Source organism: Stegostoma tigrinum, chromosome 2 (genome assembly GCF_030684315.1).
Source record: "Stegostoma tigrinum isolate sSteTig4 chromosome 2, sSteTig4.hap1, whole genome shotgun sequence".
NCBI classification, from domain to species: domain Eukaryota; kingdom Metazoa; phylum Chordata; class Chondrichthyes; order Orectolobiformes; family Stegostomatidae; genus Stegostoma; species Stegostoma tigrinum.
In genome coordinates this window covers 147,955,670-147,979,337 of record NC_081355.1, presented here as the reverse complement: position 1 = coordinate 147,979,337, position 23,668 = coordinate 147,955,670, and the positions used below count along the sequence as shown (strand labels likewise).

Below are 23,668 nucleotides of genomic sequence, written 5' to 3'. Positions count from 1 at the left end.
TCAGGAACAAGAAAGGAGTAGTCACTTTGGGGTTTTTTTATAGACCCCCTAATAGTTGCAGAGAAGTGGAGGAGCAGTTTGGGAGGCAGATATTGGAAAGGTGCAGAAGTCACAGCGTTGTAGTCATAGGTGACTTCAACTTTCCAAATATTGAATGGAGACTTTTTAATTGCAATAGTTTAGGTGGAGCAGATTTTGTCTAGTGCTTTCAGGAAGGATTCCTGACACAGTAAGTAGATAGACCAATATGAGGAGAGATCACTTTGGATTTGGTGCTTGGCAATGAACCAGGCCAAGTGTTAGACCTGTTGGTAGGAGAGCATTTTGGCAGTAGCGATCATTACTTCGTTACTTTTACAATAGTCATGGAAAAGGACAGGTACGTACAGCAGGGTAAGATTTATAATTGGGGTAAGGGTAATTATAATTCTGTCAGGCAAGAACGGGTAACGTAAAATGGGAACAGATGCTGTCAGGAAGAACACTATAGAGATGTGGAGATTATTTAAGGAATGTATACTGCATGTGTTCTATATGTTTGTCCCAAGCGGGCTGTGAGGATGCTGTCGAGTGAGGGAGCCTCAGTTCTCAAGAGAGATCAAATGACTAGTTAAGAGGAAGAAGGATGCTTATATAAGGTTTAGGAAACAAGGAGCTAAAAGGCTCTAGAGGGATACAGGTTAGCCAGGTAACAGCTGAAGAAAGGGCTTAGGAGAGTTATAAGGGGGCATGAGAAAACCTTGAAGGATAGGATCAAGGAAAACCTCAAGGCTGTTTATATGTATGTGAGGAATGAGAGAATGACAAGAGAAAGAGTAGGGCCGATCAAGGATTGTAAAGGGAATTTGTGCACGGAGCCTAAAGAGTTAGGACAGGTACTTAATGAATACTTTTCTTCAGTATTCACAACTGAGAGGGACCTAGTTGTAGGGGAGGCAAGTGTGAAACTGGCTGGTAGGTGAGAGAAGATTGATGTTAGTCAGGAAGATGTGCTAGGAATTTTGAGGAAGTTGAAGATAGATAAGTCCCCTAGGCCTGATGGGATTTATCCAAGGATTCTATGAGAAGCGAGGGCTTTTGGCAATGATCTGTTCGTCCTCACTGTTCATGGGTGTAGTGCCAGAAGATTGCAGAACGGCAAACGTAGTTCCCTTGTTTTAAAAAAAGGAATAAGGATAACCCTGGAAATTATAGGCCAGTTAGTCTTTCTTCAGTGGTGGGAAAATTACTGGAAAGGGCTCTGAGAGATAGGATTTATGATCACTTGGATAGACATAGTTTGATTTGTGAGGGGTAGATCATGCCTCACAAACCTTACTGAATTCTGTGAAGAGGTGACCAAACATGTGAGTGCAGGTATAGTAGTGGATGTGGTATACATGGATATAAGTAAGGCGTTTGATAAGGTTCCCCATGGTAGGCTCATGCAGAAAGTAAGGAGGCGTGGGGATAGGGGGAAATGTGGCAGATTGGATTTAGAATTGGCTGACCCTCAGAAGACAAAGGGTGGTCGTAGCCGGGAAATATTCAACATGGTTCTCAGTTACAAGTGATGTACTACAAGGATATATCCTGCGTCCTCTTCTATTTGTGATTTTTGTAGATGATTTGGATGACAGAGTAGAAGGGTGGATTAGTAAGTTTTTGGATGCTACAAAGGTGGGTTGAGTTGTGGATAGTGTGGAGGGCTATTCCAGGTTACAAAAAGGACATTGATAGGATGCAGAGCTGGGCTGAGAAGTGGCAGATGGAGTTTAGCCCTGAAAAGTGTGAGGTGATTCACTTTGGAAGGACAAATCTAAAAGCAGAATACAGGGTTAACGGAAAGATTCTTGGCAGCGTGGAGGAGCAGAAGGATCTCGGGGGTTTCATGTTCACAGTTTCCTGAAAGCTGCCACCCAGGTGGATAGAGTTGGTAAGAAGGTGTATGGTGTGTTAGCTTTCATTAATACAGGGATTGATTTCAAGAGCCGTGAAGTTATGTTCCAGCTGTACAAAACCCTGGTACGGCCACAACTGGAGTATTGGGTCCAGTTCTGGTCGCCTCATTATAGGAAAGATGTGGAAGCGTTGGAAAAGCTGCAGAGGAGATTTACCAGGATGTTGCCTGGAATGCAGGGAAGGTCTTATGAGGAAGGGTTGAGAGAGCCAGGGCTTTTCTCTTTAGAATGACGAAGGATGAGAGGTGATTTGATAGAGATGTACAAAATGATCAGAGGTATAGATAGAGTGGATAGCCAGAGTCTCTTTCCCAGGGTGGAGGTAGCTATTACGAGGGGGCATGGTTTTAAAGTGAGTGAAGGTAGATATAGGGGAGATGTCAGAGGTAGGTTCTTTACTCAGAGTGGTAGGGGTGTGGAATGCATTGCCAGAGAGGCAACGAGGCCAAGAGAGACTTGGTTTGGAAGTTGCTGTGTAAGGTTCTTTGGCAAGTTTCTGCAGTGCATCTTGTAGGAAGTACACACTGCTGCTACTACCTGTCTGTAGCAGTGACTGGCACAACATCTACAGACAATCAGACATGCTGCGTTGTCCTGGATGGTGTAAAGTTTCTTGAGTTGTTGGAGCTGCATCCATCCAGGCAAGTGAAGAGTATGCCATATTATTTGTGCCTTGTAGATGATGGACAGGCTTTGAGGAAACAGGCGGTGAGTTACTCACCACAAGGTTCCCAACTTCTGACCTTCTATTTGCATGGTGAGTCCAGATCAGTTTTTGGTCAATGGTAATCTACAAGATTATATAGTGGGGGATTTGGTGAAGACAATGCCATTGAATGTCAAGGTGTGGTGGTTAGATTATTGAAAATGGTCATTGACTGGTATTTATATGGGTGTGACTGCTAGTTTGATTTGATCTATTGTTGTCACATGTACCCTAAGTACAGTGAAAAGTTTTGTTTTGTGAGCAGTACAGGCAGATTATAGCAAACAAGGACATAGAGATCATACGGTTCTTAGAGCAAGGCATACACAGTAATGGCTGCACAGGAAATGCACAAAGCAAAGTCTACATTAGATTTGAAATTAGAGAGGTGTTTGTCACTTTTCAGCCCAGGTCTAGATGTTGGCCAGATCTTGTTGCATTTGAACACTAACTGCTTCAGTATCTGAGGAGTTGTGAATGATACTGGTCATAGTACAATCATCAGTGAACATTCCTACTTCTGACCTTGTGGGGGTGGGGGGGGAGGAGGAAAGGTCATTGAAACAGCTGAAGATAGTTGTGCCTAGGACAGGACCCGGAGGAACCCTTAGAGCTCTTGTGGAATAATGGTAGTGCCTCTTGGCCACAAAGGCCTGGTTTCGTCATGCACCTGCTTCAAAAGTTTCTCGTGACGTATCTGAACAGGTTAACTTTTTTTAAAAATCTGCTCCCAGGAACCCCTCCAGACATGTCCTGGAGCTGAGATAACTGACCTCTAACATTCACAACCAGCTTCATATGTGCAGGTATGACCCAAACATGGGAGCTCTTCCTCCAGATTCACACTGACTCTCATTTTGCTAGGCTGCAATAAGGTCAGGTGGCGAACAGCCTAGGTGCAAACTCAAACTCCATTGAATGGCAGAGTGGGCACAATGGACCAAATGGTCTTCTGCTCCTTTTGTTATGTACTTAAGAAAAGCAAGTAAAATTAATTCTCACCCTGGATTAACACACAACGTATTCTTTAGAAACAAAATTGCTCCTTGTGAAAGGCCAGCATAGCATCTCCCGAGCTTGATCTTCCCTTTCCTTATATTCTTTTCTTTGTCACAATCTTTATCAGATCTAAAAGGACAATCTGCACTCAACCTATAAGAGAATGGACAAAAAATCCATTTGGCAATCTTTGCATATATTTGATTTGTATTCCTCAATTCTTTCATTGTTTCCTCCCATTCCCCCCAACCAACGCATTACTTTAAAAGACAAACGTATGTCCTGTTGTTCGAGGTGCAACTAAGTCAATAACTGTTAGTACTTGGGTGAAAGCTTCCCAGGTGAGTCACCATTTCAGCTCCCATTCAATATTGGAAAACACTTCTACATTGTGCTTTTGTGTTGCTCCTTGAGTTTAGAAACATAGGGGACATGTGTGACATAGGGGAACATAAAGGATTGTGTTGCTTTATGTAATCTGAACTAGTTGGGCTGTTACAAACATCCAACAAATTTTACCAGATTTATTAATTTAACCGCACAACATAGAATTAGTACCAAATAGTTTCTAGTCCAATACCCATTATCACTACATTATCATTTTCTTTTGTAAATTCTCTTATCCTTAAGGGAAAAAACAGATTTCATAATTTAATTTTTCTTTTGCAAATGATGGGGATTGGGTGAGAGGTTGGATGGATGTGGAGTCATGCAGTATGTGTAAATTACTAATTTTTACAGGATTTAGTAAATCAGAGGTGTTGAGCCAAACAACTCACATTATAAAAGTTAGCACACCAACACCCCAGATATCTGTCTCCGGAACAACTGCCTTCCCTTCGAGAATTTCTGGAGCTGGAAAAGGAAAGATTTACAAGCCTTTTAAACTGTAATACTATGTAATATAAAATAAGTATATGTGAAAAATGCATTTAATAATCAATCAATCTTATTGATATCCAAATTGGAATTGTTATTCATCTCCATTTTATTGAAAACTCAGACAAAATTGGATCTGTGTCATATAGATAGCATTTCCAGTTTTTAAACCGGTATTTTAAGAAAATCTTCAGCATGTCAGGAATGGAAATTCCATTTAAGAATGTCTCTTCCAAATGCCTTGTACTCTCAAGAGGAAGAAAATTGTATAGGAGTGTAAAAAGATCTATTTCTTTACTTTTAAAAATCTATCTCCTTTTGTCCATCAAAACAGACTATTAATTTGCTTTTTAAGAGCCTATGGTCATGTTGCAGAAATGAGCTGTTCCAGCTACTCCTGACAATAAAGTAAATTACACTTGCAAGATCATAAGACATTATGTTTCAGGCTGACAATTTCTTTTTTACCAACAAAGGAATTAAAGTGGATGCACGATAAGTAGGAAATTGAAGTTAAGGCTCCAACAGTTCTGCCATCATCTTGTGAATAGAGGAGCCGACTTGTTGGGCCAAATGTCATAGTTCTGCTTCTGTCTATTATGATTGTAAATTAAGAAAATGTATGATGCAAAATATGATGATGAAACCTATAGATAACTGCTCAAGAAAGCAAATGAAAGAGTTTGGTCTAAGTGTACCCTGTAATACAATGTTGAAGGAACAGTGGATTCAGCATCTATGTATGACCAGTACATTTCACAAGTTGAACATTTTATGACAAAGCAGGCTGTTGCTACGAATAGCTAGAAGTTAAATCCTTTCAGCTCTCCTGGGTTGGTTTGATTCTCACTGTGTTTGATGTGAATTACTGGGCAGCATTCACAGCTCTGAACCAAAGGTTTCTAAGTTCAATTTTCCCTCCAGAGACCTGTGTGCAAAATCTAGAATGACACTCCAGTGAAATACTGATAGACTTTAGGAGATGTTGTTTTTCCGGCCAAAGATCTGAGGTAAATCTAAGCACTTCCAAGGAAGCCAGTGCCGCCTCGTGTATTGGTCAATATCTATTCTTAAATGACATCAATATTAAAAAAAAAACTGATATTTTCAATATTCATAAAATGGTCGGCAATTGGAACAGGAAAAGGCTCTTCGGCCCCTCAAGCCTGCTCCACCATTCAGTAGGTTCAGGGCTGATTCAACATTCCTCATGTCCACTTTGTTGCTGTTTCTCCACAACAATAGATTCCTGATCATCCAGGGGATCAATCTCAGCCTTAAGTATATACAAGGACTCTGCCCCCACAGCTCTCTGTGGTAAGGAATTCCAAAGACTCAACCTGATGGAAGATGGGAGAAATTTTAAGAGCTGTTCCCTTTTTGAGGTATTTTCAGTGTTGGGAGCTGATTTCCTTGAATTCTACGAGTAGTAATTACTGTTTTATAAGCAGTTGCATTGTTTTGGAACTTTCGGGAGAAAAAATCTAAACAACTGCACTTTAAAAAGGAGGAAGGCAGATGAAGGTAGAGCCCATGTGCGAAGTGAATGAGACAGAGAAATAAACCTGTACTGCTGTCTGACGCAGCAGTGAATCTGCACAGCTGACTGTTCTGCTGTTTGGCTTCAAGTATTTCTGGCATCGGAGTTTGTCTAAGAAACATTAGCAACAGTGAAATTCACAGGTAACCTTAGAGAAACCTATGTGGGAGACCTTACAGCAAGGGAGCAGATAAGTAGCTTTTTAAAGTGTGACCTTGCTGATATTTTTGTAAATTTACAATAGTGAGTAGATTGGGTTCCTTTTTGATTAAATATTTCATTGAGATCTGTCTCTTGATTAAACTTTAAAAATATAAAACATAAGTTACTAAGTTAGCCTGGAGCAGTGTATTTTTGGAGCAGGAAGACTGTGCTATTTTTGGGACGGTAGATTGTTAAGGTGGAAAAAGTAGCATTTAGTAGAGTGATGTGCTCTTCCTGTCAGATGTGGGACAACAGGGAGAGTTTCCATGTTACTGATGATCATGTGTACAGGAAGAGTATTTGGTTGCAAATCCTACCTGATCACATGGATCAGTTGGAACAGCAGTTACAGGCAATGAGGAATTTACAGAAGCTAGGGTGTGTGATGGATGGCATTTGCATCAAGGGAGATAAACCGAAGATACAGTCAGGTAGATGGATTATTTGCAAGAAAGGTACAAGAGGGAGGCAGATTGTGCAGGAGTCTCCTGTAGCTATCCCCATCTATTGTTTTGGAAAATGTAGAGGATGATGGACTCTCAGGGGAACACAGCACTGACAGCCAGGTTTCTGGTACCGAGACAGGCTCTAATATGACGAGGGGTGCGTCAGGTTCCAAGCGATCAATTGGATAGGAAATTTCCTGGTCAGAGGCCCAGACAGATGTTTCTGCAGCCAACAGCAAGACATCGGAATGGTATGTTTTCCTCTGCTACGATCAAAGATTTCTAGGTGGGGATGCAAAATATTCTCAAATGGGAACAGGACCAACAGGAGGTCACTGAACACATTAGAACTAATGACATATGAAATGTATATGTTTCTGAGGAAAGAATAAAGGAAGTTAGGCAGGAATTTAAAAAGGAGGTCCTTGAGGGTAGTAATATCTGGATTACTCTCAGTGCCATGAACTAGTGAGGGTAGGGATAGGAGGATATAGCAGATGAATGTGTGAGTGAGGAGCTGGTGCAAGGGAGGAAGATTCACATTTTTCGATCATTGGAATGTCTTCTGGGGTAGAAGTGACCTGTATAAGAACGACAAATTGCAGCTGAATTGGAAGGGACTAATATACTGGTGGGGAGAATTGCTAGAGTTGCTCGGGAGGATTTAAACTAGTAAGGGGTGAGGGGTGGGGGTTGGGATGGGATCCAGGGTGATAGTGAGGAAAAAGATCAATCTGAGACTGGTACAATTGGGAATGGAGCAAAGTCAAACAGTCAAGGCAGTAGCATTTTTGATTATAGATAACATTATGGCTGTACTTAGAACATAGAACATAGATCAGTACAGCACAGCACAGGCTCTTTGGCCATGATGTTGTGCTGACCTATTGTCTTACTAAGATCACTCTACCCTGCATACCGTACATTTTACTATCATTCATGTGCCTATCCAAGAGTCACTTAAACGTCTCTAAAGTATTTGGCTCCACTACCACTGCCGGCAGCGCATTCCACCCACCCACCACTTAGGGACGATATTCCTGGGAAAACATCCAGGGAAGACTTAGGGGTGACCTGTATCTGGCCATGTAAGGTGATTTGTATCAGAACATACTAAGTGGCCCATACCTAGTTACAAATGGCTAAGCAAAACTAAGCAACCTGCTCACACAAAGAAACACAATGGTACCTTTGAATTGAACTGCTAGGTCAGTAAAATAATGCTGTATGTTCCCATCTGAGACAGTTCTGATAAAAGGATGCCTTAGGACAGATAAATGACCATTTTTAGCCTTACTAATGAAAGGGTGATTGTTCCAGTAAATGAATAACATCAGGTACTAGATTAAGTCCCTAAGCAGTTGCAAGGATGGCAGTTAGAGTTATTTCATAGTAAATAGTTGCTTCTTTGAAGCTACCTGCAATATTAAATAGTTTCTAGTTAAAAATACTTTAATCATAGATGTTGGTTTCAATACATAAACAGGAAATAATGGAAGCATGAAAAAACATTTAAGCCTAGATGTGAAGATTAACTAGCCTTAGAAGACACCTTCTCATGCCCTGAACAAGATAGATTGCTCAGAACCCATAAATTACAAAATGCTAATAGTAGAAGTGGTTGTAAAACGTTATACTTTATAATTAACCTTATAACAGAAATAAGCCTTACAGTAATTAGTTAAATCTAACTGACTTTTTATTTTAACATTATATAATTGGGACAGTGGGAAATATTAGAGGAATGGCTGAATTTGATAAAATAAAGCACATGTAGTACAATGAATAATAGAATTCACGCTGTCCTTAAGAGATAAGAAGCCTGAGACAGATCTGAAGGAGTGTAGCCAGTAAGCCTTTGAAATGTGAATGAATAGGATGCATAAAGATCCCAAGGCCTAGAGATTACAAATGCCATAAGATCATGGGAACCTGGAGTTGTCCGTAGGAATGTCCATCATTGATTAGGTGAGCCATGGGATTGGATTAAGAGGGAAGGATTTATTACATTATATTTGATCACTGTAATAAAGTGTATACATATTGTATTTTCACTGTAAAAATCAAAATGTGTCACTGATCTCCCTTCTGATTTGGTAAGATTCTTTGGCCCTCTCCTTGCATCAACCAGTTTCAGCTTCATTAAAAATCTTCCAATTGCCTGAATCCTGCCTGCCTCCTGAGTTTTTGTCCCCGTTCAGGGGTATGCTCCTATAGAAGTTATTTGGGTGGAACTGAAAAATAAGAAAGGGATGATCACCTTATTGGGATTGTACACTAGGCCTTCCGTGAAAATGAGGAATAAATTTGTAAGGAGATCTCAGTTATCTGTAAGAATAAAAGGATGGTTATGGTAGGGGATTTTAACTTTCTAAACATAGACTAGGACTGCCACAGTGTTAAAGACTTGGGTGGAGAGTGTGTACAAGAAACTTTTCTGATTCAGTATGTAGATGTACCTACCAGAGAAGGTGTAAACCTTGAACAACTCCTGGGAAATAAGGTAGGGAAGGTGACTGAGCTGTCTGTGAGGGGACACTTTGGGGCCAGTGACCATAACTCTATTAGTTTTAAAACAGTGATGGAAAAGGATAGACCGTATCTAAAAGTTAAAGTTCTAAATTGGGAGGAAGGACTATTTTGACAGTATTAGGCAAGAACTTTCAAAAGTTGATTGGGGGCAGATTTTGCAAGTAAAGGGATGGCTAGAAAATGAGAAGACTTCAAAAGTGATATAATGAGAGTCCAGAGACAGTATGTTCCTGTTAGGGTGAAGGGTGAAGCTGATAGTTGTAGGGAATGCTGGATGATGAGAGAAATTGAGGTTTTGGTCAAGTAAAAGAGGAAGCATATGTCAGGTATAGACAACAGAGATTGAGTGAATCCCTGGAAGAGTATAAAGGTAGTATGATTATATTTAAGAGGGAAAACATGAAGGGGAAAAGGGGGTCATGAGACAGCTTTGCCAAATAGAGTTAAGGAGAATCCAAAGGGATTTTACAAATACATTAAGGACAAAGGGTAGAGAATAGGACCCCTTAAAGATCAGCAAGGCCACCTATGTGTGGAACTGCAGGTGGTAGGTGGAAATACTAAATGAGTATTTTGCATCACTCTTTACTGTGGAGAAGGATAGCCACAGGTGAGGTGCCAGAAGACTGGCTAACCTGGTGCCACTATTTAAGAAACGTGGTAAGGAAAAACCAGGAAACTACAGACATGTGAGTCTGACATTGGTGGTAGGTGAGTTGTTGGAGGATATCCTGAGGAACAGGATTTACATGTATTTGGAAAGGCAGGGACTGATTTGGGGTAATCAACATGTCTTTGTGCATGGGAAATCATGTCTCACTAAATTAATTGAGTTTTCTGAAGAAGTAACAAAGAGGATTGATGAAGGCAGAGTGGTGAACATGATCTATGTGGACTTCAGTAAAATAAAGTTGCTCATGGTAGACTGGTTAGCAAGGTTAGATCACATGGAATAAAGTGAGAACTAGCTATTTGGATACAGGACTGGCTTGAAGGTAAAACACAGAGGGTGATGGTGGATGGTTGCTTTTCAGACTGGAGGCCAGTGTGCCACAAGGAATGGTGCTGGGTCCACTGCTTTTTGTCATTTATATAAATGATTTGGATGTGAACATAGGAGATATGGTTAGTAAGTTTGCAGGTGACACCAAAATTGGAGGTGTAGTGGACAGTGAAGAAGGCTATCTCAGAGTACAACAGGATTTTGATCAGATGGGCCGAGAAGTAGCAGATGGATTTTAATTTAGGTAAATGTGGGGTGCTCCATTTTGGAAAGGCAAATCAGGGGAGGAATTACACACTTAATTGTAAGTTCCTGGGGAGTGTTGCTGAACAAAGATTTTGGAGTGCAGGTTCACAGATCCTTGAAAGTGGAGTCACAGGTAGACAGGATAGTGAAGAAGGCATTTGCTTGCCCTTACTGTAGTTGGGAGATCATGTTGCAGCTGTAGAGGACATTGGTTAGGCCACTTTTGGAACACTGCATCCAATTCTGGTCTCCCTGCTTCAGGAAGAATATTGTGAAACTTGAAAGAGTTCAGTAAAGATTTACAAGGATGTTGTGAAGGTTGGAGAATTTGAGCTATTGAGAGATGCTGAATAGGCTGGGGTTATCTTCCCTGGAGGGGTGAGGGGTGACTTTATAGAGGTTTATGAAATCATGAGAGGCAATGGATAGGTGAAGGTCTTTTCCCCAGGGTAGGGAGTCCAAAACTAGAGGGCATAGGTTTAAGGTGAGAGGGGAAAGATTTGAAAGAGAGCTAACAGGCAACTTTTTTATGCCAAGGGTGGTCTGTGTGTATGAAATGAGCTGCCATAGGAAGTGGAGAAGGTTGCTAAAATTACAATATTTAGAAGGCTTCTGAATGGATATAAAAATAGGACTGGATTAAAGGGTTTAGTGTTATGGGCCAAATGCTGGCAAACAGGACTAGATTTATTTAGAACATCTGGTTAGCATGGACAGGTTGGACCGAAGGGTCTGTTTCTCTCCTTTACATCACTATTAGTATATAACTCTGAGAGAAGAAATTCTTCCTTATCTCACTCTTAAATTGAGGCCCTTTTATTTGACACCCTCAGGTCCTAGGTCTGAGGGGAAACATCCTCTCAAGCTCCTTAAGAATTCTATTTATTTTTTCTTTATTCATTCATGGGATGAGGGTGTCGCTGCCCAGGCAACATTTATTGCCCACCCCTAATTGCCCAGAGGGCAGTTGAGAGTCAACTACATTGCTGTGGGTCTGGAGTCACATGGAGGCCAGACCAGGTAAGAATGGCAATTTCCTTCCCTAAACAGCATTAGTGAACCAGATGGGCTTTTCCTGACAATCGACAATGGTTTCATGGTCATCATTAAATTTTTAATTCCAGATATTTTATTGGATTCAAACTCCACCATCTGCCATGGTAGGATTTGAACCCAGGTCCCTAGAACTTTATATTGGGCCTCTAGATTAATAGTGCAGTGATAATACCACTAGACCATTGCCTTCCCTGTACGCTTCATTTCTTGTTCTTCTAAATTCTAGTGAACAACCTTTGCTCATAAGACAGTCCCTCCATAGCAGGAACCATCCTTATGAACCTTTCATGTATTGCCTCAGATGAAATGATACCTTTTCTGAATAAAGGAACCAAAACTGCTAACGGTACTCCAACTGTAGTCCCTCCAGCACCTTGTACACTTGCAGTAAGCATTCCCTATTCTTATATTCCAAACCCCTTGACATAAGGGCCAACATTCCACTAACCTTCCTGATTACCTGCTGCACCTATGTGACAGTTTTCTGTGTTTTGTGCATACTTGCCCTCAAGTCTCCTTGTGTTGCAATTTTCTGTAGTTTTTCTACGTTTAAATATTCTTTTATTCTCTCTTCCAAAATGGAACAGCTTCACATATTCCCTCCTTATACTTTATTTACCTACATTTTCCCACATAATTAAGCTGTCAATATCTCTCTGTAAACTGTATTCCTCTTGCAATCTGCCTTTCCACCAATTTTTGTGTCATATGCAAATCTGGCAATAATACATTCACCTCCTCCCTCCAAGTCATTCATAGATATGTAACAGTTGTGGTCCCAGCTGGTCACAGGTCACCAACCTGAAGACGATCCCCCTTTCCCCACTTGCATTGAATCACAGAATCCCTATAGTGTGAAATCAGGACATGCAGCCCATCAAGTCCATACCAACCCTCTGAAGAGCATCCTACCCAGACCCACCTTCCCCCACCCTATCCCCGTAATGCTTCATTTCCCACAGCTAATCCACCTAGACTGGATGCACCTATGGAGCATGGGAGCAAACCAAAGCACCTAGACAAAACCCATGCAGGCATGGAGAAAACTTGCAAACTCCATGCAGACAGTCAATTGAACTCGGGTCCTTGGCGCTGTAAGGCAGCTATGCTAACCATCGAACCACCATGCTATCCCTTGCAGTTTGCTGTCCATTAGCCAATTCCCTATCCATATCGATCTACCTGTAACACCATGGGCTCTCATCTTACGATTTAACCTTTTGTGAGGTACATTGTCAAATATCTTCTAGAAGTCCCAATACAACACATCTACTGGTTCCCCTCAATCCACTCTGGTTGAGATGTTCTCGAAAAAGTTCAAATAAACTTTTCAGACATGATTTTCCTTTCAAAAAATAATGCTGACTCTGCTTGATTTGATTCTGATTTTCTAAGTGTTCTATAACTTCCTTAATAATTTATTCCAATCCTTTCCCAAGAATATATGTTGGGCTAATCTGTTTGTGTTTGTGGAATATTACTGTTCTCATGTTAGCTATTACATTTCTTACATCACTACATTTCATGATGTTCTGCAGGGTCACTGACATGAAACGTTGGAATTATTTCTCTCCATCTCCATGCTGCCTAGCTTGCTAAGTGTTTCCAGCATTTTCCGTTTTTCTTTATGTTTTCCAGCATTGACAACATTCAGCTCTTTGATTATTGACAACACTTTAGTGGCTGTCATATGAATGCAAGCATTTCTTTCTGACTGGCACATGAAATAAAAGCAAGCCTCACCCATATTCTCCACAAAGTCTCTGCATTTTGCCACCAAGACAGGATGGCCTGGTAGTAGCGTTTCAGCATTGCCGAAATCCAGCAGCTTCAATACATTGTGTTCCACAATTATCATGTTCTCTGATTTCAAATCAAGGTGAATAGTATGATTGAGGTGGAGATATTCAACAGCACTGAGGATTTGTGTGAGCAACTCCACCACATGGTGCTCAGTGTAAGAAGTCCTACAATAAAAAGACAAAGCAACATCAGACTAAAGTGCCATTCACCAGTGATTATGTAAACAATTTTTTTCAGTTATACCTTTCAAACCAAAAAATGCACCAAGTTCTCCTAGATTCATAACTGCTTGAAAGAAAATCATTGCAGAGAAAGAGAAAGTACAGGACTAATGTTATATTTCATTGGGGTAGCACACTGGAATTCAAGCTCCACCATTTCTATAGTCACAAAATTTAAAGATTTTTTAAAAAAAGTACGCATAATTCCCCAATTTACCTGTCAGGTAGACCCAGGTTCACAGAAAACATAGTCTGGGTATTTGTACTTAACAAGAATAACTATTTATCACATATGAATAGATTCTAATTACAAATAACAATTATGAATCATCAGCATATAATCGGTTTTGATTTGATTTGATTTATTGTCTTGTGTATCTACAGTGAAAAGCTTTGTTTGAGAGCACTACAGACAGATCATAGTAAGCATGGGCATACAGATAGAGGGTAGCAAAAATGCTTGGACAGAGTAAGGCATACAGGTTACACTGTCAAGGTCAATATTAACATGATCAACATTATTTGAAGTTAGAGAGTCCATTTATCAGTCTAATAATGGCAGGAAGAAGCTGTTCTTGAACCTGCTGGTGCATGTGTCCACGCTTGTGTATCTTCTGTCTGATGGAAGAGATTGTAACAGAACACATAACTCTTTTAGTTAAAATTCTAATCCCTTTATATCCTGCTGCATGGATCCCCCCCACCGAAAAAAATCACTAGACAGAAACAAATAAAATGGGGCACCAGGACAGAGGAAGACTGAGAAGACAGTTCAATGGTCTCTGTCCACAAGGGTTCGTTAGAATCTAGAAGAACAAGATGTGACTTCATTGAGCCATACAAGATTCTTCGGGGACTTTACAGGGTAGACCTGGAAAGGTTGTTTCCCCTTATGGGAACATCTAGGACTACGGAAATAATCTCAGAGTTAGGCCATTTAAGACAGAGATGAAGCAAACTTTCTTCACTGAGGGTTATGAATCTGTGGAAATCCTTACCACATTCATTAAGTATATTTAAGGCTGAGGTAGTATTTTAATCAGTATGGGAATCAATGGCTTTGGGGAAAAGGTAGAAATGTAGCATTGAGGATTACTAGGTCAGCCATGATTTCATTGAATAAGTGCAGACTTGATGGGCTGAATGGTCTACTTCTATTGTTATGTCTTAACGTCTTTTGGTTTGTCAGGGCTGTTGTTCTTTGATTTTCCTTGTCCAAGAAGTTTCACTTGCTTGAATGAAGCACATGGTGACTGATTCAAACATACAGTCTCGGATTTTCAGCGACTAGAAGATAGTAAGGACTGCAGATGCTGGAAGTCAGAGTTGGAGCTGGAGGAACACAGCAGGTCAGACAGCATCAGAGGAGCAGAAAAGGCAATGTTTCAGGTCTGGACTTTTCATCAGGACTGGAGAGAGGGAAGGGAGCTCACAAATAGAGGGAGGAAGTAGGGCTGGAGGAAGGTAGGTAGGATTTACCTGGAGATCTAAATACACAAAAAACAGAAATTGATGGAGAATCTCAGCAAGTCTGGCAGTTCTGTGGACAGAAAACAAAGTTAATGTTTAATTTCCAGTGGCCTTTTTTCACCGAGATTGGCTGTGGAGGCTCAATTGTTGAGTATCAATATATTAAAAATATCAAGTGATATGGGACAATGAAGGAAAACATATTTGAGGTAGAAGGTCAACCATGATCTGGCTGATTGGCAGAGCAGGCCCAATAGGCTGAATCAGCTAGTTATGCTTAGTTCTGTTCCTAAACTGTCCAAAGGCAGAGCTCAGGAGTTTATGCAACTCTTAACTGTGGTCTACAGAGGTGGAAGTCAATACCTCGTCTAGAAATGTCTAGAACAAAACATGGCCCTTAAAGCCAAGTTTGTTGGCCTGATCTATGTCTTTGACAGGGTGATTAGTGTCAATCTTTGACAGAGCATTTGAATCTGGAATAGACTCACATGATCAAAGGTAGCACTACAAATCTCATTTTGAAGGACTCAGTTAAGAGTTTTGATATCAACTTTGAGTACTGGGAGAAGCTCACTCAGACTGCTGCACCTGGCACAACCAAATCAAAAATGGTATGGTCTGTCTTATTCAAAAGCAAAAGCACGTCAGAACAGGGGAGAAAACGTAACAAGACCAAATCACAATTCAGCCAAAACTCAATCAATTGTGGAATGCTTTCCAGTTTGTTGCAGAGCCTTCTGGGCACATGCAGCCATAGCAGAAACCTACACACTCACCAGGATCAGACTAAATGCCGCTAATGATGAACACAGTCATCCTTGCTTTGAAGGACAAACAAAATCCAAATAACAGCATTTTTACATCAGGGAAACAGCAGCGCTCAGGAGCAGAATAAAATTTTCTGTAGATAGCGGGCAACAGAACTGTTCCATCCTTACCTTTCAGCCAAATGGTGAAACAGCTCTTTTCCTTCACAGAGTTCTTGGATCAGAACTAAGTACTTAGGTGTGATGTAGGCACCATGAAGCTGAACAATATTGTTGTGATGGAGCTTCTTTAGGGTTTCATACTCCTTCAGTACAAATGGCTTGTTCTGCTTCTTGTAAGGAGTAATTTTAGCTGCAAGAGACTTTCCTGAGGAGTTCTCTGTACATGTCTTTATGATGCTGAAGCGCCCTCTTATTAAAGAAAAAGAGCGTCAAATTAAAATATAGAATAATCTATTGAAATTAATTAATTTAAAATAAACTAAATCTAGTAATAGTCAAAAGTACTCTTCAGTGTGATCGTCATCCTGCTCCCAGTGTTTCTTAACACCACCTTGCCTTGTTCTTGCTCTCCTTCCAACAAAAACCTCAAAAAATCTACAGCTTTGAATTTCTTTGAACCTATTTAAGTTCCATCACTTAGTGTCCATTAGGGGCCCATTGTATATGTATCATCAGGATTTCTACAGACTTTCACCAAAGTTAAAGCAGTAGAACACAGAGGAAAATCCTGGTCCTTTGACCTTTAATTTGGTGAACTTCCAAGAACTTACCCAGTTTCGCCCTAACAAAAATATCCCCAGTGTTTTGTTCTCCTCTGTCTCTTTGAGAGGTTTTCCTTCTGAGGGTTGTTAAATAATTGCAAGTTGCTGCAAACTGTTGACTGTTAAAAAGACAGGAGTTTAGCAAGGAAGTTATTTTGCTGGGTCATTTTGCTTTTAAAGAAAATGTCTCTTCAATTTCTGTTTCATGCTCTGGACTAAGGGGAGATACTGTTGAAGTAGTACTGTCATTGGAATAGTGATCCAGAGATCCAATTCAATTTCTGGGAACAAATGGTATAATTTGAAGCAAATGTATAAAGAGTCTGAATTGATGTACAAAACGGAAACAGATCCCTTGGTCCAACTAATCTATGCAGACCAAATATCCTAAATTAATCTAGTCCCATTTATCAGCATTTAGCCCATAAGCCCCTAAACCCTTTCTATTCATATACCCATCCAGATGCCTTTTAAATGTTGTAAATGTACCAGCCTCTACCACTTCTTCGAGCAGCTCATTACATACATGCATCACCTTCTGTGTGAAAGCATTGCCTTGTAGGTACCTTCTAAACCTTTCCCCTCTCACTTTAAGCCTATGCCCTCTAGTTTTGGATTCTCCTACCTGGAGAAAGGACCTCGACAATTCACCAATCCATACCCCTCATGATTTTATAAATTTTTATAAGGTCACTGTTTAGCCTCCGACACTCCAGGGAAAATAGCCCCATCCTATTCAGTCTCTCCTTATAGCTCATACCTTCCAACCCCTACAACATCCTTGTAAATCTCTTCTGAGCCCTTTCAAGTTTCACAACATCTTTCCTATAGCAGGGAGGCCAGAAATGAACACAGTATTCCAAAAGTGGACTAACCAATGTCCTGTACAGTTGCAACATGACCTCCCAACTCCTATACTCAATGCACTGACCAATAAAGGTAAGCATACCAAACACCTTCTTCTGCCATCCCGTCTACCTGCAGATCTACTTTCAAGGAACTATGAAGCTGCATCCCAAGGACTCTGTTTGGCAACACTCCCTAGGGCCTTACCATAAAGTATATAAGTCCTGCATGATTTGTCCGACCAAAATGCAGCACCTCACATTTATCTAAATTAAACTCCATCTGCTATTCCCTGGCCCATTGGTCTATCTGATCAATGTCCCATTGCACTATGAGGTGACCGTCTTCACTGTCCACTACACAGTCCACTGTCCATTTTAGTGTCATCTGCAAACTTACTAGCCATACTTCCTATATTCACATCCAAATCATAGATGACAAAAGCAGTAGACCCAGCACAGATCCCTGCAGCACACCACTGGTCACAGCCTTCCAGTCCAAAAAGCAATCCTCCACCACCACCCTCTGTGCCCTACCTTTGAGCCAACTTTGTATCCAAATGGCTAGTTCTCCTAATCTAAACTTGCTAACCAGTCTACCATGCATAACCTTGACAAACACCTTACTGAAGTCCATATAGCCAACATCCACTGCTCTGCCTTCATTAATCTTCTTTGGCACTTCTTCAATAAACTCAATAAAGTTGTGAGACACCATTTCCCACGCACAAAGCCATGTTGACTATCCTACTCAATCCTTGCCTTTCCAAATACATGTAAATCCTGACCCTCAGGATTCCCTCCAACAACTTGACAACCACTGTCATTAGGCTTACCTTTCTTAAATAATGGCACCATGTCAGCCAACCTTCGGTCTTCTGAAACCACACTCGTGGGCTGTCAGTAAGACAAATATCTCAGCAAACAGCCTACACTATTGTTGTTAAAACCCATTTTGTTCACTAACGTCTTTTGGGGAAGGAAATTAACTTTATTTGGTTTGATCTTCATATGACTCCAAACCCACAATATTGTCATTGACTCTCAACTGCCCCCTGAAATTGCTGAGTAAGCTACTTAGTTCAAGGGTAATTAAGGATGGACAACAAATGCTGAACTGGTCAGCCATTTCAACATCCCATGAAAGGATAAACACAATACCAACTCCACCTATATGAATTATCCTGTAAACAGTACAATCAAATTTGTCCATGTTAACCTCACAGTATGTTAAGCATTACTCTGATACCTGTTTATCTCTGTGAAAAATGTGTATGTCTGATGCACTGGCGCTGGCTTTTCTCCATGTACACTATGTGACTGTACTTCTAAAAAGAAAGAAAAGTCAAGAAAATGTATAAAATGACATTTCAGAAAATAAATAAACTGAAGTCATGTTTTTGATTGGGAATATCAACAAAAAACTTGAACCTGTCTATTAGCAACATTTTAGAAAACCTACTATTGATTTTGCTTCTTTATTTGCAATCTTTGAGTGGACTCTATTTGGTGTTTTTTATCGCTGCAGTTTATATGATAACCTGTAGCTGACATAGACCAATGCAATGACTTCAGTTTCTGCGGCATCAGTCACTGTTCAGAAATTATGAATGCCAAGTTATGACTTTTTCAACTTTCTTAATCTTGTACAATAGTGACAACTGAAAGTTAGATATGTAAAAGGAAGTATATCTGGATAAGCCTCAGCCTCATCCAGAAGAAAATTTCTACATTAATATTGGCCAGGATATGAGGGATAACTCCTCTGGTCATCTTTGAAATAGCACCATTCAGCTATGAACACTGATGTATCCTTTGTTAACATCACATCTGAAAATTGGCACTCCAATCAATACAGTAGTGCATTGGAGTGTCAGCCTCCATTCTTTAGGGTCACGTTTTAAAATAGGACTTAAGCTGACAAAGCTCTGATCAGAAGCAACAGTGCTTCCTGCTGAGCTACACCTGACACTTTGGCAAAATAGGGTAGGAGGAGGCATGTGTGGAGTGCAAACACCAGCTACTAGTTCTACATTGTGACATTGAGTTATCTTTCAGGTAAAGTCAAATAGTCATACGCTGTATAACAGGTTCTTACAGACCAGCGTTATCAGCTTACCTGTCTTTCCTATGATGACTTCAGAAGACGGTTGACTAAACTGTCCTTTACCAGCTTTGTTGACATATGCTATTCTATATGAATATGTTTCTCCTTTACGCAGATCACTGGCATAAAAGCAGGATTCAGAAAGGTCAGATGCCACATTTGTCCACTCTTCACCTGAAAAAGATATTAATTGAACAAAATAAAACTTATGAGGTCCTAAGGTGCAGTTCAAGAGCAAAGGATGTTACTGGAGCTGCAACTGACATACAAACAAGATTAGACTAAATAGGACTGATCAAACAAAAGTGGATGGAATTTTATCTTTGATGATCTTTTTTGGTTCGAAACCCAGAAACAGTTATAGCACATAAGAGATCATATGGCTCATCATGCCCATGTTGATAGAGAAAAGAATTGTCCACCCTAATTTCAAGTCTGGGACCAGGGACACTATTTAAAAATAAGAGGTCTTCCATTTGAGATATACTGTACATTCTTTTCGCTAAGGTCATGAATCAATGGAATTCTCCACCAAGATCAACGGAGGCAGGGTCATTAAATATTTTGAAGGCAGGTGTAGATAGATTCTTGACTGACAAGGGACTCAAAGAGTCTCGGAGCAGGAAGGAAGGTGTAATTGAGGATTCTAATGTTGATTAGGCAAAGTTTGATCAGTGATAGCATGGCTTTGTTAGAGGGAGGTTATACCTATCATCTTGAATTTTTCAAGGTAGTGACCAAGTGTAGATGAGAGTAGGGCAGTTGAAGTACTTCATATGGATTTTGGCAAGGCCGTTGCCAAGGTTCCACATGGGAGACTGCTAAATAGGAGCACATGGAATCCAGGTTAACTTGGCAAGTTAGATCCAACATTGGCTCAGTAGTGGGAGACAGAGGGTGCTGGTAGATGGGCTGTTTGTGTGACTGGAGTCCCGTATGTGGCAGCGCATCACAGGAATCAGTCTCTTATTGGGTCTCTTATTGTTTGTGGTATTCATAAACTCATATAGATGAGAATATGGGGGAGATGATAATTAAGCTTTCAGATGACACAAAGATTGGCAGGGTGGTTGACAGTGAGGAAGTTGTTAGGTTACAGGAAAATATAGACGTGGTTGGGCAGATGGGTAGATCAGTGCCAAATGGAATTTAACTCGAATAAATGTGAGATGGTGCACTTTGGAAGAAAGAATAAGACAAGGGAGTACTCAATGAAAGACAAGACACTAGTAAGTTCAGGTGAAGAGTATGTTCTTGGGTGCTTTTCCACAGATCTCTGAAGATGGCAGGACAGGTTAATAGGGTAGTTAAGAAAATTTACAGGATGCTTGCCTTTACCAGTCATGGCATAGATTATAAGAGCAGGGAGGTCATGTGGGAGCTGGACAGAATTTCAGCTTGGCTACAGCTCAAGTACTGTGAGCAGTTCTAGTCATTAGAGGAAAGATGTGGTCACACTGGAGGGCATGCAAAGGAGGTTCACCAGGATGTGCCTGGGATGGAGTATTTCAGCTCTGATGAGAGGCTGGATAAGCTCAGGTTGTTTTCGTTCGAGCAGGAAGGGCTGAGGGGAGACCTGAGAGAGGTGTGTAAGACTATGAAGGGCATTATCAAGGTGAACAGAAAGTATCTACAGCCCTTAGTTGAAGGGTCAATAACAAGAAGGCATGATTTTAAAGTGGAAGGCAAGAGGTTTAGAGGGAATTTGAGGAAAAGCTTTTACACCCAGAAAATGATAAGGATCTGGAATATACTGTCTGGGAGGGTAATTGAAGAGGGAAATCTCAGAATTTTTAAGAAGTACATGGATGAACATTTGAAGGGTCATAGCATTCAAGGTTATGGGCCTAATGTGGGAATGTGGGTCTAGTGTAGCTAGTGGATATTTTTGGCAGTTATAGACTTGATAGGCTGAAAGAGCTGTTCTGTACGGCATGATTCTAAGAGTGCGAGATGAAAAGCTTTGATAAATTGGGTCTTTTTCCAGCAATACTTAAGTTCTGTACTACGAAATGATTATTTAAGATTATAATTTATTCACATTAAACAGTTTAAACTAATTTTCTAAAATGAAACTGTGTCAGTTATAAGTGAATTGTCACATTTTACCAATTGTACAGTTATCAGCTGGCTATGTGATTCTGTGCCAACCAGCGTACCCTTTCTTTTACACTCAATAATATACATTATTGGAGTGTTAGCGACAAGTGGCTTCCATATCACTAAAACACCATCTTCATAGACTTGTGCTACTTCAGGGGAATCAGGGCGACAAGGCACAGCTATAAATGGAAAGAAAGTGGAGTCAATTTAGCTGGAGAAAGAAAATTGCCTGACTGTTCACCTTTTTTTAAATGTGCACTTATCAAATACACATTCTGTCAATCTCTTTAATCATTTACAACAACTTTATTGTTCCTTTCTCTGATTTTTATTCTCTCTTGCAAAACTGATTTTCACATTTGAGTTCCCTTTAATACTTTACCCAAGTGATCATTTTACATGTGAAAATCTCAACCCCCAGTGAGGTCTCTCGATTCCGTGATCGGTCAGTGAGCACTCGCAATCGGTCTAGTTGTTTAAGACTTTACTCTTTATTTCTTTATACAGCCGGGTATAGACCATCCGGAAACACAGAAGTTGAGCACTTCCGTATTCCTCGGAGGAGCTGCACACACAACTTAATACAAAGACATTTTTATACTTTTCTTAAAGCAGGGTACATGGCGTGATCTCATAGTGTATTCAAACAATTACCAATCCATACATGATATTGGTTCACTGACAGTTATTTAATCCAATAATATTAACTGGTAAACAACTTAGGTCACAACGCTTCGGTTACTTTTTATCTCGCCACATAGTGCTGCAACATTTGCACTCGAAGGTCAGTTAGAACGGTTAGTACTGCATTATCTCATCAAGTTACCTCTGTATTCTAAACGGCGCATTGTCTGCTAATCTTTCTTTAGTTATTTATGCAGCTCCAGCAGAATTTACAGTTCCCAGGCTAGACGCCATTTTTGTTGTGCTGACTTGCATCGAGAAGCCATCTTGTTGCCGTCTAAGTTACCAACAGCATTCATCAGGCAGTTGCTCCTAGCTGCAACTAGTCACGCAGGCGCAGGTCATGAGCCTCCATATCCTAGCCTAGGCTGTATCAAAGTTTCAGACTCTCACATGCACTCTCAGAGTTAGATACAGTTGGGCACACACACGCAGAAGTATACAGAGGAACATTTACCTGCAAGATTCAGCATGCAGCAAGTTGAAGCTCTGCCTAAGTGGTTTTCCGCCACACATGTATATCTACCAAGATCATCCTCTGTTACATTTAGGATAGTTAGAAGCTGGCAATTTTTGCTGGTGGTTGATGTCTGTATCCGATCACTGCAGCACACCAACTGGTCCTCTATAAAAAAAAAACCAAAAATGAACTAAATACAATAAATTGTTTAATGTGAATAAATTACAATTTTAAACACCCAGGTTTCCTCCCACATTCCAAAGATGTGCAGGCTGGGTGGACTGGCCATGCTAAATGGCCCATAGAGTTCAGGGACTGTAGATTAGGTGGATTATAGGTGGATGGGTCTGGGTGGAACGCTCTGAGAGTGGTTGGGCCAAAGGGCCCGTTTCCATATTGTAGGGATTCTATGATTCTATGAAAAGAAATAAAATTTTTCATTGTTTTTTCTACTGATTTTGGATATTTTGTCATGGTGTAATAAAATGTAAAGTGCTGAAAGTGAAGTGCCAGTAAGATTATATCTGTGGAGGTAGAAACAGAGTTAACATTTTATTTTAAATGACCTGTATCAGAAGATTCTAATAAAAGACCATCAACCTGAAACACTAACTTCTTTTTCTCTACAATTGTTGCTTCACCTGCTGAGTATCATCAGCATTTTCTCTTTTTACTCCAGGCCATTCTCTTTTGCTTTCAATTCCTTTTATGTTGTTTGCTTTCAACTCATAAGAGTTGTACCACATAGGACTTAATCAAAATGAAACATGCAAAAATACACTCGACTAAAACTGACATTTGTACAAACAAACAAGAAGACAACTTATCATACACACGTAATATTACAATCCCAGTTGACTGCAGTCTACTAAAAACGTCAGTATGAATGAAAT

General features: G+C 40.3%; 1 protein-coding gene across 14 annotated transcripts in view; it reads right to left on the bottom strand.

Annotated features, from left to right (window-relative positions):
* obscnb (obscurin, cytoskeletal calmodulin and titin-interacting RhoGEF b) overlaps positions 1-23,668 on the bottom strand; it is a 760,766-nt gene that overhangs the window by 3,220 nt on the left and 733,878 nt on the right. For all 14 annotated transcript variants that reach the window (XM_059639939.1, XM_059639947.1, XM_059639941.1 and 11 more), the window contains 8 exons: positions 22,773-22,940; positions 21,688-21,810; positions 19,541-19,702; positions 18,671-18,749; positions 15,984-16,223; positions 13,295-13,518; positions 4,425-4,500; positions 3,649-3,798 (listed from right to left, as the gene is read on the bottom strand). In XM_059639939.1, the coding sequence (XP_059495922.1) occupies positions 3,649-3,798; positions 4,425-4,500; positions 13,295-13,518; positions 15,984-16,223; positions 18,671-18,749; positions 19,541-19,702; positions 21,688-21,810; positions 22,773-22,940 (1,222 nt within the window). The remainder of the gene's footprint in view (positions 1-3,648; positions 3,799-4,424; positions 4,501-13,294; positions 13,519-15,983; positions 16,224-18,670; positions 18,750-19,540; positions 19,703-21,687; positions 21,811-22,772; positions 22,941-23,668) is intronic.